General features: G+C 36.7%; 1 protein-coding gene across 1 annotated transcript in view; it reads right to left on the bottom strand.

Annotated features, from left to right (window-relative positions):
- LOC110906586 (heat shock cognate 70 kDa protein 2) overlaps positions 1-10,837 on the bottom strand; it is a 35,501-nt gene extending 24,664 nt beyond the window's left edge. The window contains exons 1-2 of the mRNA XM_022151696.1: positions 10,618-10,837; positions 6,961-7,958 (exon numbers count right to left, since the gene is read on the bottom strand). Coding sequence (XP_022007388.1) covers positions 6,961-7,958; positions 10,618-10,837 — 1,218 coding nt within the window. The remainder of the gene's footprint in view (positions 1-6,960; positions 7,959-10,617) is intronic.
- Between the last annotated feature and the right edge of the window lie 4,750 nt (positions 10,838-15,587).

Genomic DNA, 15,587 nt, shown 5'->3' on the forward strand with positions numbered 1-15,587 from the left:
GGCAACGACGGACTTAGTTTCGACGCTCGTTAGGCCCGTACGCGCCTTACGGACGACGTCGACTAAATAAACTAAAAAATATTATTTAGTCGACGTCGTCCGTAAGGCGCGTACGGGCCTAACGAGCGTCGAAACTAAGTCCGTCGTTGCCCGTTAGGCCCGTATGCGCCTTACGGATGACGTCGACTAAATAATAAAAAAAATATTATTTAGTCGACGTCGTCCGTAAGGCGCGTACGGGCCTAACGAGCGTCGAAACTAAGTCCGTCGTTAAAATTTTAACGACGGGCTTAGTTTCGACGCTCGTTAGGCCCGTACGCACCTTACGGACGTAGTCGACTAAATAATATTTTTTTTTATTATTTAGCCGACGTCGTCCGTAAGGCGCGTACGGGCCTAACGAGCGTCGACTAAATAATAAAAAAAATATTATTTAAATTCACACAGAACCTGTTATATAAAAAAATATTATTTAACGGGCCCGGGTCAGAACGGGTTTCGGGTCGAGTCGGGTCATTTTTTTAAACCATTTGCAGTATACCAGTCAACTGCATTCTTCAAGAACATGAACAACTGCATTCTTCAAGAACATGAACAAACAGCAAACAAACTCTAACTGAAGCAGTCACCCTCTAATTCACTGTAAACCCTAATCAAACAAATCAAACAAATACCCCTAATTCACTGTAAACCCTAATCAAACAAATCAAACAAACACCCCTAATTCACTGTAAACCCTAATCAAACAAATCAAACAAATACCCCTAATTCACTGTAAACCCTAATTTACCTATGATACAGCCCTAATTTATGGATAAAATACTAAAAAAATCAAAATTACTTAAATAGGTTGAGTATATACCTCGTTTATACTTCGAATTCGCGTGTATACGGTCGGAAATACGTAGTCGCCTTCGTAGGGGTTCGTAGAGGTTTTGTGTGTGTAATTTGGGGAAGAACAGAGATGCGTAGGGGTTTTCCTGATTTAAATCAGAACCTATACGCATCGTAGAGGTCCATACGAAGCGTATGCAAAAGTCTTTTTCTTTTGAAATTACCATTTTGCCCTTCTATCAGTGCTATACGGGGCTTAATATAAGGGTAAAAAGGTCATTGTCGACCTTCATATACGCTCCGTATTGATCTCTACGATACGTATATAAGAGGTCATCACAATGACCTTTATACCCTTCTGTATAGCCTATACGAAGCATGGGTAGAAGGGCATAAAGGTCATTATGATGACATTTATATACGCATCGTAGAGCTCCATACGAAGCGTATATAAAGGTCCGAAAATGACCTTTTTGCCCTTATATTTAGCCCCGTATAGCCCAAACAGAAGGGCAAAATCGTAATTTAACATATTTATATTTTCAAACTTCAATTTGGGGGGAAAATTGTCCGCCTTTGGCATACGATGCGTATTGATCAATACGCTGCCTTTATTTGTGTCATTTTACCTTTTTACCCTTGTTCTGAGGCTAAAGGAAGCCAAAAGAGGGGCTTTATTGTCATTTGGATAACATACGATGCGTAGGGATCCCTACGCACCTTATAAGACCTTTTTTTTTTGTGTTTTTCTTGGTTTGTATTTAGAGAAGCTAAAAATAATCCAAAAATTATGTTTATAAAAATTTGAATTATAAATTATAAATTATAAATTATAAATTATAAATTATAAATTATAAATTATAAATTATAAATTATAAATTATAAATTATAAATTATAAATTATAAATTATAAATTATAAATTATAAATTAAAAATTATAAATGAATTAAAAATGATATTATTTGAATTATAAAAATTAAAAACGATACAAACTTTATAAATTAAAAAATTTCTACAATCGGTATCATACAAGTTTCCGCTTAATCTTCGATAACATTTAAACTCAGTTCTCTGTCTTTGTCTCGGTCTGATTTAGGATGCATTAACTCGTAGTAGTGCTCTAACCGCGGTCTATACATTTCTTCCCACCGTTTCGCAGCTATTGATCGATGTGCCGACCACAACGGGTTCACTAAAGGCATGGGGTACTCTCCTTCCAACTTAGCATGTATGAAGTGTCCCCCGTGAACATGTACAAGCGTTATCGCTTGAGGTCGTGGATCTAGTGGGGCATCCGTTAATGGGAAGATGGTAGAGCTCCATTCAATGCTTAGCACGTGGAGGACAATATTATACCTTTGCGCTATGAGAAGCCCTACCTGGGGCATTTCCATCCAGTGACTTCCATCGCACCCTTTCACTGAATGCCATTCGATGCTCTTACGTATTCGTTTAAAGTCTCCTTCGTTATATGTTTCGAATACATGCTTCCAACGCGGTTTGTTATGGTCAATCTCCAGTAGTAAATCTCTTCGAATATTGGGCCATGCGTGTTCCGTAAAACCTAACCCGACAGCCACAGACCTGTACCCACAATGACCGTCCGGGGTCACATCTTGTATACGCGATATGTAAGAGCGAAACTCTGATGGAATTTGATTCTTAAACCTCTTAATGCATAACAAGTGCTCGTCCCCCTTTATTAATGGAAAAACCTTATCATCCCGCGTCTCCTTCTTTTTAGAACTTGTTGAACTGTTTGGTTGCATTTTAGGTTTTTCAGACTTCACAAACGAACCAGTTCCACGAGAGCCCTCTGACGGTACGTATGAGCTGTGTCGGGGTAAATCGTACCTATGTTTGGGGAAAGCGGTAATTACGTTGCTATCCTCGCCATAGGAGCTGTATCTCGCAGCTTCGTCTAACCTCGCAGCTTCATCTAGCCTTTCTTGTACTTTCTTTGATGTAGGCCGACCGCGAGTATTTTGCTGGACGATCGGTGGTTTCTTGGTTGACGATTTCGGGGTGAAGACCGCTTTTATCTTTGAAAGCATACTCTTTTGCTGAACGGGGGACTGCGCCTCTAAATGTTGCCGCACATTATTGAGCTCTGCTACAATATCGACCTCCTCGTCTACCAGTTTACACGGGAGCAAGTCAAGCTTACGCCAGAATACATCTATCTCGTCGAGTTGTATTATACGCCCTGCATAGTTAAGTTAATACGGTGTGAGAAACAGCTAAATCGTACAAAATAACAAAAGGTTTGTGGTTTTAATATTTTTTACCTGTACGTGTGTAGTTTTCCAGCCTACAAGCACACGGCAATCCTTTGCTAAGCCATATATGGCAACCACATGATGCGTTAAGTTTCCGCAACACATCCATCTTCCTCAGTAGCTCTTTTTCCAGCAAATCAAGTGCTTCATGGGAAACCTTTCCACGTAGGTTGTCCAACATTCGGTGTCTGTGGTGGTTCATCGTTTTTTCGATGCTCTCAGTGAAACTTTTTTGTATTTCATCGTACTGAGTTTCAACTATATCAATGATGCATCTTGCTATTCGCTCCAATGAACTCCCGCGCGTAATGTATCTTTTTAAATTTGCGTGCTGGCTCTCAACTCTGTTGGTGGTGCGCTGACCAAAGTTGCGACACTTATCGGTCCACGCATAAACGAACATTTCTTTATAGTCTTTGAGCCAGTTTTCGTAAACGTAATCATAGACACCTGTAAAAATAAAATAATGAAATGTAAAAGCGTGTGTGAAATATAATAGATTGGGTGAGTTGTTTGTTGAAGGAACACTTACTTTCTCGGCTGGCAACCACGAGTCGGTTATACAATTTCTCCAAGTTGTACTTGTACATGGGCTCTGATGAAGATTCGCACAATGTCCGCCAGTACGACATAAATTTCCCCCAATCTTCTTTATCGAACCCTGACTTGCACTTTCTAGCTATATTTTGTTGGATGTGAAAGTGGCATAGAAGCCTTTTTGCGTTCGGGAATACTTTAGAACACGCGTTTATTAGGGCAAGCTCCCTATCCGTGACTATCACACGCGGCATCATACATTCATGCAATATTGACTTGATCCGCTCAAGCACCCACACGTAGTTACCCCTTCGTTCTTTACAAATAACGGCATGTGCGATACAAAAAGACTTCCCAGTCGACGTCATACCCACAACCTGGACAAATGGCATGTTGTAGAGGTTTGTTTTGTAGGTCGCGTCGATCAACATCACGTGCGGGAATGCACGCCACATAGTGATTGAATAAGGATGAACAAAGAAAATCTCTGTTACGACATCTGTTTTGGGATCTTGTCGGGTGTCGTAAATGAATCGGCGGTCATGCAGCAGGCTTTCCAGTGCCTGAATAGGATTCTTTCCGTCCATTATTGTCGCTCTAATTTTTTGTACCGCATTTTGCACGTCTTTCTGAACGTGCAGGCTGTCGGGGAACTGCTTTCTTAGGGTTTGAAATATGATACGTGGCTCCATGTTTTGAGCAGTTAGCTGCTCCACTAGCTTGTATTCGGCTTTAGTAAATCTTCGCACAAAAGCGTGGCCCAACAGACTCGTCGTAGGTTCGTGGTTATGGTTCACACAGTCCACTTTTAACTCCCACGTGTCGTTCGTCACGTCCCGGATGGCGAGTAATGAAAATGGGCAGCCGATTTTTTTGCTACCAGCTTTCCTAACTGTTTCTTTACTACGGTGTTCACCACTACGGTCGCACACAAGCCATACCATCCCAGTAGTACCGCCAATATTTTTTGATCGGCGGGTAACAATTACGTAACCATACTCCTTTCCCGTTTCTTGTACCCAATTCTTCAAATCAGTTAGAGTCATGAAACGCTAAAAAAAGTTACGTTAATAATAATAATAATAATAATAATAACAATAATAATAATAATAATAATAACAATAATAATAACAATAATAAAAAAAATAATAATAATAATATAATTGAAACTCATACTTCAGGTACTAATATGGTTATCGAAACTTCAGGGACCATTTTTTTCAATTTTCGAAACTTCAGGGACCATTTTTGTTAATTCTCGAAACTTCAGGGACCATTTTTGTCAATTTTCAAAACTTCAGGGACTATTTTTGTCAATTTTCGAAAATTCAGGGACTATTTTTGTTAATTTTCGAAACTTCAGGGACTATTTTTGTAAAATTTGAAACTGCAGGGACCAAAGTGTAATAATAATTATAGAAAGGATGCGAAATCGAGCATAAATAGTAATTGTTTCCATGAATAAACGGATGTGGCATTCCCGGCCGAGTGGTTAGTGCGTTGCTTTGTGTACGAGAGGTCGTGAGTTCGAATCCGGTTAGGGGCCGGTTCCTTAAAGAGGAACCCCCCTTTTATTGTTTTTGGCACTTAACTGGACTAACTGAGTTTTCTAACTCAGTTAGTGGTCCCTTGTATTAAATGCTAACCTAGTTAGGATATAACTATGATTTAACTAACTAAGTTAGGTTTAAACTAACCATTTTAACTAAAAATCAATTTCATGATTCTTTTATTTATTTACAATACTAATTTATTTAAAATATTTTTTATTAATTTATTTATTTAGAAAAGAAAAATAAATAGTTTATTAACTTAACTTTCTTAAGTTGTTTATTTACTAAATCTTATAATTATTTGTGTTAACTAGACTAACTAGATTATTATTATAAAAAGAATAAAATTTTAAATAATAATAATAATAATAATAATAATAATAATAATAATAATAATAATAATTATAATTATAATATTTTTAACAATAATAATAATAATAACAATAATAATAATAATAATAATAATAATAATTATAATTATAGTATTTTAACAATAATAACAATAATAATAATTATTATAATTATATTATTTTTAACAATAATAATAATAATAACAATTATAATTATAATAATAATAACAATAATTATTTTAATGTGATACCTCATTTACTTGAAATGGATTGCCCGGGGTAGATGGTTCATAAAGTGATGTGTTACGGGGCTCATAACCATATCCACCATGTTCTTCGTATCCACCGTATCCACCTTCATCCCCAGATCTATCGTATGCACTGTATCCACCGTAGCCTCCGTATCCACTGTAACCACCGTCACCCCCATATCTATCGTATCCACTGTATCCACCGTAGCCCCCATATCCACTGTAACCACATTCACCCCCGTATCCACCTTCACCACCGTATCCACTGTAACTTCCGTATCCACCTTCATCCCCGTATACCCCATAACCCGGATACGATTGCTGCGTCGGGTAATATGGTTCATCAACAGGTGCATTCTCAGCACCGTATCCACTTTGTTGCACGTACGGAGATTCATACCCGTATCCGTAATCTGGACACACTTGATGCGCCGGGTAATTTGGTTCATCAACAGGTGGAGTGGGAGTCTTGTTCAAGTCTGGCAACTGTATTTTTTGATCAACAGGGACTCCAGACACAACCTCCTCCTCCTCATTGGCAGCATTTGATCCCCATGTGTCGTTAGAATAGCGATTACCGAAATAATTATCCTTCCAAAATGATGACATTTTAACAAGATTGAACCAAAAACTAACAATTTTTTAGTGAAGAAGAAGATGAAAAGGAAAGCACAGTATATTGAATTGTCGGGTGATGGGTAACAGATATGAATGGAGGGATATATGGACTTTCATCTGACATGTCAATACGCAGTGTATTGGTCTCTACTCACCGTATTACTTTATTCACGTGCCCTGGACAACATCGTATCAGGGTCAAATCAGTCTGTCAATACGCTGCGTATTGATCAATACGCACCCTATGATAGGCTGATTTGACATGGTACTAGGTTTGACTGTCTGGTCGTGTACCTACCACTTATATACGCTGCGTATTGGTCAATACGCAGCGTATTTATGTAACCCTATACGCTGCGTATTGACCAATACGCAGCGTATGTAAACCCTAATTGTGCAGATAGCCTGCCTTGGTGTGCAAATAGTGAGAGCCATAATAAACCATCTCCTGGATGGTGGGTATGGATGTGTTCCTGGGGATCACAACACTCATATCAATATCTTCCACAACCCATATGCCAAGAGAAAGAGGGGTCACATCATGTAGTATGAAATCCTGCACCTTTTTGTTTCCATTCCCACTTAAGTTTGCAGCCAACACCGCAGCACCGTAAGCTACAGCTTCATCTGCGTTAATGCTCTTGCAAAGTGGTTTCCCATCAAAAAACTCCATCAGCATTTTTTGCAACTTTGGAATCCTTGTCGACCCACCAACAATAACCACGTCATCAACATCGCTCTTTTGCATATTTCCATCTCTTAAACAATTCTCCACGTGCTTAATGCACATGATGAAGAAACCAGCATTAATCTCCTCGAATTTTGCCCTGCTGAATTTAGTTGAGAAATCAATTCCCTCGTATAAGCAATCGATTTCAATTGGTGTTTGTATTGTTGATGACAAATCTCTCTTTGCTTTCTCACAAGCGATTTTCAACCTCATCTTTGCTCTTGCATTCTCACTCACGTCCTTTTTTTCTTTCTTTTTAAAGAGTTCAACACAATGATTCACCATCAACTGCTCAAAGGTTTCACCACCCAAGTGAGTATCACCACCCACTGCTTTAACAGTAATGGTACCAGACTTGCTGATCTTAAGAAGAGACACATCAAAGGTTCCTCCACCCATATCAAATATCGATACGTTTTTCTCTTCGGGGCAGTTTACATCAGCACTCTTGTCTAGACCATATGCGATAGCTGCTGATGTTGGCTCATTAATCAACCGCGTAACATTAAGTCCCGCCAACACACCAGCATCCATGGTCGCCTGGCGTTGCTTGTCATTAAAATATGCAGGAACCGTTATCACCGCATCGGTAACTGTTGTTCCAAGAAATTCTTCAGCAGCCTGTTTCAAGTTTCTTAGAATTATTGACGATATTTCTTCTGGTGAAAACTTCTTTTCTAACGACTCGTGTTCAAAAACAATGGTTGTTTTCTCTCCAGACCCTTCAATTACCTTAAAAGGTTTACTTTCTATGTCTTTCTGGACTACACTATCACTGAATCTAGCTCCCATTAAGCGTTTAACATCTGCACATTATTTTAGAAAATATGAGACAGGATACAAAATAAAGGGAATAACTATAGTTTTACATATTTCTCCTTGAATATGAAAGTTCATCAAATATTAGATTAGATACTATATAAATGAAATGGCTGGAATATGAAAGTTTATCGAATAATAACATTGGTTGCTAAATGAGGGAATAATAACACGGGTTTACATATTACTCAGGGGCGGCTCCATAAGCTTGGCAACCTAGGCACGGTCACTACAAGAAATTCAAGCATTAGCGGCGACACTTTTAGCGGCGACATCTAAAAAGTCGCCGCTAAAAATAGTAACTTTTAAGAGTTCGATATGAAGTTGGTTCAAACATGATTAGAATACATCACACTCACAATTTAAAGTTAGGTTAATGTGTGAATATTGTAGTCTTGAGAAAGTATTCTCTTAAGCAGCATATTGAAGAAATGGTCTAATTGAGTCAATAGTTACAGTCCTTTAACAGTTAAAAAAATCTCAAAATATATGAAAAAGATTAAAGAAGAAGACAAATATAACCTTAATAACTCACCCTACACAAACAAATGAATCTTGAATTCACATGCACTATCAACTGTTTTACTGTTTGGTTTACTCATACTGTACAGCGTGCATCATTCGAACCGAAACCGAATTTCCCGTATCGAATTGGTTTATTATTATTAATAATAATAAGTGCTCCGGCAATAGACCCGGATCATATACAAACCCTCTAGAACCTAAAATAGATACATATGTGAATTGTGTTGATTTTAGTTTTTTAAAGTGTTGACTTAAAACATGTTGATTCCGGGTCAGCTAGGTGAACAAGATCGGATGTCAAGGAATAAAAAGAACTCAAAGTTCACAAAAAATAAAATATCAATAACTAATCAACTAAAAACAACACCTATAATTCATCCCTGCATATAGTTTTAAACTAGGAGATAAGAAGCCAATAAAAGATAAGTGTGATCAATTCAAATAAATATATTAACCGTCAATCTTAATTTTGTATGGCCATGATTTATTCTTGCGGTTTGTATACAAAACTCGGTTTGTACAAGAACCCAACTCACGACAAGTGTTTAAATTGTTCAACTAATAATGTATATCTTATTTTGTAGGATTATTTTGACGAATTGTTTGAAGACCCGAGATTTATGGAACGACTCTACCAAGCTATGGATAAGAAGGAATCAAGAAAAGGCAACAAAAATGACACGGACGAGGAGGGAGAATGATGTATTTTGTATTGAATTTAGAGGTTTCAAAACTTTAACTTAATCAAACAAAATACTTTTGTTGTAGTTTTATGTTTAAAATTGGTGTTATTTGAAGAATTGTTTGAATTATTGTTTGCGTATGGAAAATTAAAAGAAACAGCAGGTTACCGTAATGTGCAAAAACTGGGATTAAGCAAGGAAAAAAAAGAATTTATTGGTTTTTTACTTTTAGCGGCGACATTGGTCGTCGCTAATGATATTTGCTGACGTGTCATTGATGGCTTTAGCGACCACAGACGTCGTCGCTAAAATAAAAGTCGTCGCTAAAAGTTAAAAGAATTAGCGGCGACATATGCTATTAGCGGCGACATGACAAGCATTAGCGACGGTTCGGTAGCGGCGACTCATTAGCGGCGACTTGTCGCCGCTAATACTTTTAGCGGCGACAATCGGGACTATTAGCGGCGACAAAAGTCGCTGTAGGACCGGTTTTGACGCCGTTCGATTGCGTAACGAACGTTTCACGTGCGGAATCCGTGAACGAACGTGACCGAACACACGATAACGTACTACTAAGGTGATTCCATTGCTAAACTTGACGTGTACGGTACAAGAATCACAAAATACAATACTTTCTCTCTCTACTTTCTCTCTCTAGAAGTCTTCTCCTCCAAGTCTTCTCCAAATCTTCTATCAAAATCTAACTAAACTAGTGACATAATCCCCTATTTATATGGTCAAGGCTATTTAATGAAAGTTCACACTAATTACAAGTTTGCCACCTTGCCATTTCTAACTAAATATGACATTATGCGCTTGATTCCTTCCGGCTTTTCACTACGACTCGGATTGACGAAGGCGATAGACAAAATATGCATCAACAGTCGCCGTTATTGCGAAAATTCTTTGTAGTGGGTCTAGGGCCACCAAAAAATTAGGGCCTACAATTTTTTAGAAAGTTTTTATATTTAGTATATGTATTAGGTCAAATAAATACGTTTGTTTCAAAACTAAAAAGGTTTTTTCATAGGAGTCTAAAATAAATATTGTTTGGCAAAAAAAAGCCAAGTTTCAAAGCCCATTTTGTCTTAATTTCCAGTTATTACAATACAACGAATGTTCATCAAATATATATATATAAGATTTGATACTAAATGAAGGGAATGACTGCTTCTCAAAAAAAAAACTATGAAGGAACTGACAAATGGTTTTATATATTGCTCCTATAATATGAAAATTCATCAAACATAAGATTGGATTGTACTAAATGAATGAAATGGCTAGTATACGGAAGTTCATCCAGTTTAAGATAACACTAAATGAAGGAAAGTACTTAGGTCATATATATCAAGAAGAAGAAAATTCACAAAAATAAAAGATGGAATACTAAACGAATGAAATGGCTAGAATATGATAGTTTTTGATCAAAGTAACTTACCATAAACAGTGTTCTTAGGGTTCCTGGTTATTTGATTTTTTGCAGCCTCACCTACTAGCATTTGCATTCCATCCCAAGCAACGCATGAAGGAGTGATTTTGTTACCCTGTTGATTAGGAATGATCTCAACACGGTTGTGCTTATCAAACCAGGCGGCCACACAAGAGTATGTTGTTCCCAAATCAATACCGATCGCAGTTCTTTCGACTCTCCCGGCCATCTTCGTACAAGTAAAAGTGAACAAAAGTATAAGGAAACGGAGTGGTCTTCGAATTAAGAAAACCCGATGGAGGCGTTGATAAACTAAAATTAAAACATGACTCGCCGAAAGTAATCAAGTATAATTCTGGGAAAATGCAGCGACTCATCGGTTTGCACAATGATAATTTAATGCCTTTTTTTTCCTTAAAAACAAATTATATTGTTGAAAACAAATTATATTGCTTTGTGGAGTTATACCCATAACATGCATGGGGAGTTTTTTGAACGGAAAAACAAATTATATTGTTAAAAACAGAGTTTTTTGAACCACAATTCTTTCAACTATTTTTTTTTTATTCTGAAAGATATTATAAACTATTAATTAGCAACAAAATGTTGTTTACCGAGTTATACCCTATACATGAGATGATTTTCAAAAAAAAAACAAAAAAACAAAAAAAAATTGATTTTTCATTTCTCTTGTTTTGCAATTTTAACCTTAACACTTTTTTGTTTTTAATGTTTGACTCCTCATAAGTTTCATCTTTCATAAATTATTCGTTTTACGTTTAATTCTAATTTTGCAAGTTTATACGTCGCAACATGTGTGTGCGGTTCACTGTTTTTGGATTTTTTTTTTCTTCCCATTTGACAGGTTACGTTTCGGTGTAATTTCTCGCATTAACACACAACAACGGACATGCGTGGTTCAACGATTTTATGTCTGCTTTTCGTTCCGCGTTATTTTTTTCCTTTTTAATTTATTTTTTTACGAACTTTTCCAATGATGGGGTCGATGGCAATGGTGCTACTTGTCACAGTTTTACAAACCTTTTTAACCTATAATTTGTTTCGAGTTTACCCTTGTACTTAAAAAAACTATTTTTTACGTGCATATTTTTATTTACATGTCGGTTTAAATATGATTTTCTCTATGTTTCGACGTAAACTTTTTCTGAAAAATGAGTTAGGTCAAATATAATAGTTTTTCATTAAAAAAACATTTTTACGTGCATATTTTTATGTACTATAAATTTGAGTTGGTCTACGTTTTGATTTGCGAGATGAGACAAGACAAGTATAGTATGTATTCGTGCGTATTTTATGTATCTTTCGAACCGCGTGGAGTCAATGTGTAGTTTCGTTTCTATGTATGAGTCGGGTCACACGTAAATTCGATTTACTTTACGTTTTGATCCAATCGCATTGCTTATATAGGTTACTTCAGGTTCAATCCGATATGTCAAAACGCGCGTTTCTATACAGTTAACACATCACACGACGTTTGGACTAATTAATTCGATTTTTGCGATGTTCTCGTGCCACAACACGCACATGTATTATTGCTGGTTATTATTCAATGTTAAATCTTTTTATTATTATTATTTTATTATTGTAATTAATTTCAACGACATATTGTTTGTCTGTTATAAACGTCAATAAATAATGTTTTACAAAATTTCGAGTATGCATTGCGACATGCTTATTTTTATCAACGTTATGATATAGTATTTTTTTTTAAATCGTGTTATGAGTAATATCTACAACTATTCAAGTCACAAACGTACATGTTATTAAAGTTATCATTCAGTTAGTTTTTTTATATAAAGTAGGGTCGTAGTCAACCGCGCGTTGCGCCGGGACATGCTTGGAATTCGGTACGTATCCCACACTATGACAACCGACGAATAAATTCTTAGTATTAAATAAAATGATATCTAAATGTGTTATTTTATTTGTGTCATAGTTCGGCTCTGGATATCAAAGTAATAAGAAAAGGTAAAACAATAAAATAAAAAAATATAAACCAAAAAGAAAACGACAGGAACTTGATGCGTGTGTAGTGCAATATAATTTAGGTGTATATTTTAAGCTCTTTCACACTTTTTTTAGCTAAGTTTTAAATTTATAAAACACGATATTTACTAACACTAAACACACATATGGGCAAGTGCACCCATCGTGGACGTAGTATAGTGTTGATAAGATACCGAGGTCGTCCAAGGACACAAGAGCTTTTAGTACCGGTTTATCCTCAACGTCTAATCAAATCAAAAGTTAGAAAAAAGGTTTTTAAACTAGAAAAATAAAACTAACTAAAATGCTGAAAATAAAATAAAAACAAAAACAGATAGACAAGAAGAATCACTTGGATCCGACTCGTGTGTAGCGTAACCTTTGATTATTTTCGCACTTTTGCACTTGTTTAAGAGATTATCTTAGTTATTGTAGTAGGCCCCTCTTTTGAATGTGACGTTACCCACAACCCAGTAGTTTGAGTCAGCAAAGATACAATCCTAAAGTGTCGGATTATTGAAAGATAATTAATTAAGTTATTAATGCATAATATGGTAGGCCCCTCTTTTGAAGGTGACGTTACCCTCGGCTAAGTAGTCTGAGTCAGCAGGGATATAGTCCTAAGTAGTCGGGTTAAAGTTTTAATAGTAGTTTAACTTATGAGGGGATCAAAGAGTTTGGACCCCCGTCATCCAATACCGGTGGGTATTGAAGGAGGTCCTACTAAATTTGAACCAGGTCCTTTGCAGGATCTATACACTGAACAATGGCAAGACTCTTACCAAACCGTTCCCTTAACCCCCGACCAGGTAGCCAACATACCTCCATATAGACCGTGGAGATATGAATGGTGAAAATCTTTTATTTTATATAGACAGGAAAATAATGCCAAGACACCACGGACAAACGATAAGGAAGAATCACCTTCAACTTAAGAAACTAGTAATTAAAGTCATTAATACATAACCAATTAAAAAGTGCAAAAGATTAAAAATAAAAAGTATTACACTAAACACTTGTGTTCACCAAGTTTTGTCGATTCTTCTCCTTTGTCACCTTAATTTAAATTTCAAACACATTTATCACATAACTAAGACTAATTACTCATGTCTATGTCTTTACCAACTATGACATTCGCTTCCCTCTCGAGGGATTGCTTACGCCGTAATCCACATGCTTGTTTTTAAGATATCGGGCTTGCCTTTTTATACTACTTGACATGCTTAAATTTAGAACTTTAACTCCTGTTTTAGGGGTTAAATTTCTCAACTAGTTTAGCGTGTCCGCTACACGGCTTACGCATTGTTTAAAACCATACATCAAGTAATGGTATCTAGCTTCAAGTTTACTACACAACTTGTTTTGACCCGGGTGCTGAATTAAGCACCTTTCAGGACATTTCAAAATCCATCTTTGTCACTTGTTTTGACCTGTTTTACTTGTTTAAGACACTTAGTCACATCCGTGACATATTGGTCTATCTTGTATACCATGTTTCAAAATGACAACATAAGACTAACAAATAAACAAAATGTAACGAAACGGTAAAATTCGTACCTTTAGAGCACACCTTTCCCATGCGTATTCCCTCCGGCTTCTCCGCTTGACGATCCGGACTCTTTACCTAAAGAGTTCCATTCGAAATCAACTTAGAATTCTTTTATAATCAATAACGGACAATTTATTACGGTAATCAAATCTGCGTTTTTGTCCGATTATTTGTACTTTGATCTTCACTTAGGCGTTTCTACGAACACCTAGCGGGTCAGATTTCTACATAATTGTTGCTAGGTTCTTGACATGTTATTTACTTCTAAATTCACTTCAATTAAGCAATTTACACACTTTTAGCATCAAATTACTGAAATTTATCATATAATTTCAGTCTTCACTAGAATAGAAATCGTAATCCTAGTGTTTATCTAATTTCTACAATTTCATTAATTACCTACAATGGTGATTATAAACTTCTCAAGTATCATGCAAAGATTTTACAAGAAACCATCTAAGGTTTAACTCTAGACATCATATTACTTCAGATTCATTCATGTATCACATATTTAAGCTAAATTTCAGTTTCTCACATTTAACCTAGAATTCAAGATGAAACAAAGCACCAAAATTTTACATACCTTTTGATCCTTACAACGAGGTGATCACTAATTTATGTTCAAGACTTGATTTTGGGCAGATTTAAGGCTTCAATTTAGGGATTTTATGTGAAAACTAGGGTTTGAAAGAAACCCTTGGTCGCCCTTGCCTTCTGTTCGATCCAAGCACACACACCAGTGTGTGTTTGGGTGTAATTGTTTACTAATTAGTAATTAAGTTTCAAGTTTGGCAAGATTGGTCCCTAAACCTAGTTTAATTTATAATCTAAGTGATTTAACCTTATTATATGCCACCTCAAGTCTTGTATTTAACTAGGTTATAAATTCCTGGTTAATTGATTATATAATTATAATTCTAATTATAAGGTTTTATATTTTCGGGCTGTTACAAAAATGGATGATGGTGGTGGATGATGGTGTTGTGATGGTGGTGGGTGAAGTGTGAGAGAGGTGGTGTGCCAAGGGATGAGTTGCAAGAGCTCCAAGCACTCCTATTTATAGGCTGAACAGAAGCTCGGGCACGACCCCGTGTCCATTAGGCACGACCCCGTGTCCATCCTCCTCTCTTTCTTCATTAAATGCAGTTTGTCTGCATTAGTTAACCACGCCCCTGTGTCCGTTGAGCACGACCCCGTGTGTAGAAGCGTATCAGTACTATCAAGATTTGCCTGGATTGTGCGAATCTTATAGTTGACCACGGCCCCGTGTCCACTGAACACGGCCCCATGGTGGGCAATATAAGCTTCTACAACTTTATCTTTTCTGCTGACACTTGGGCATGCCCCCGTGCTCACTGAGCACAGGGCGTGTTCAGTCTTCTGTTTTCTTGTTTTGCTTGGAAAGATGCTGTCGGGAGGTCGG

Source organism: Helianthus annuus, chromosome 14, assembly GCF_002127325.2.
Source record: "Helianthus annuus cultivar XRQ/B chromosome 14, HanXRQr2.0-SUNRISE, whole genome shotgun sequence".
Taxonomy (NCBI): Eukaryota; Viridiplantae; Streptophyta; class Magnoliopsida; order Asterales; family Asteraceae; genus Helianthus; species Helianthus annuus.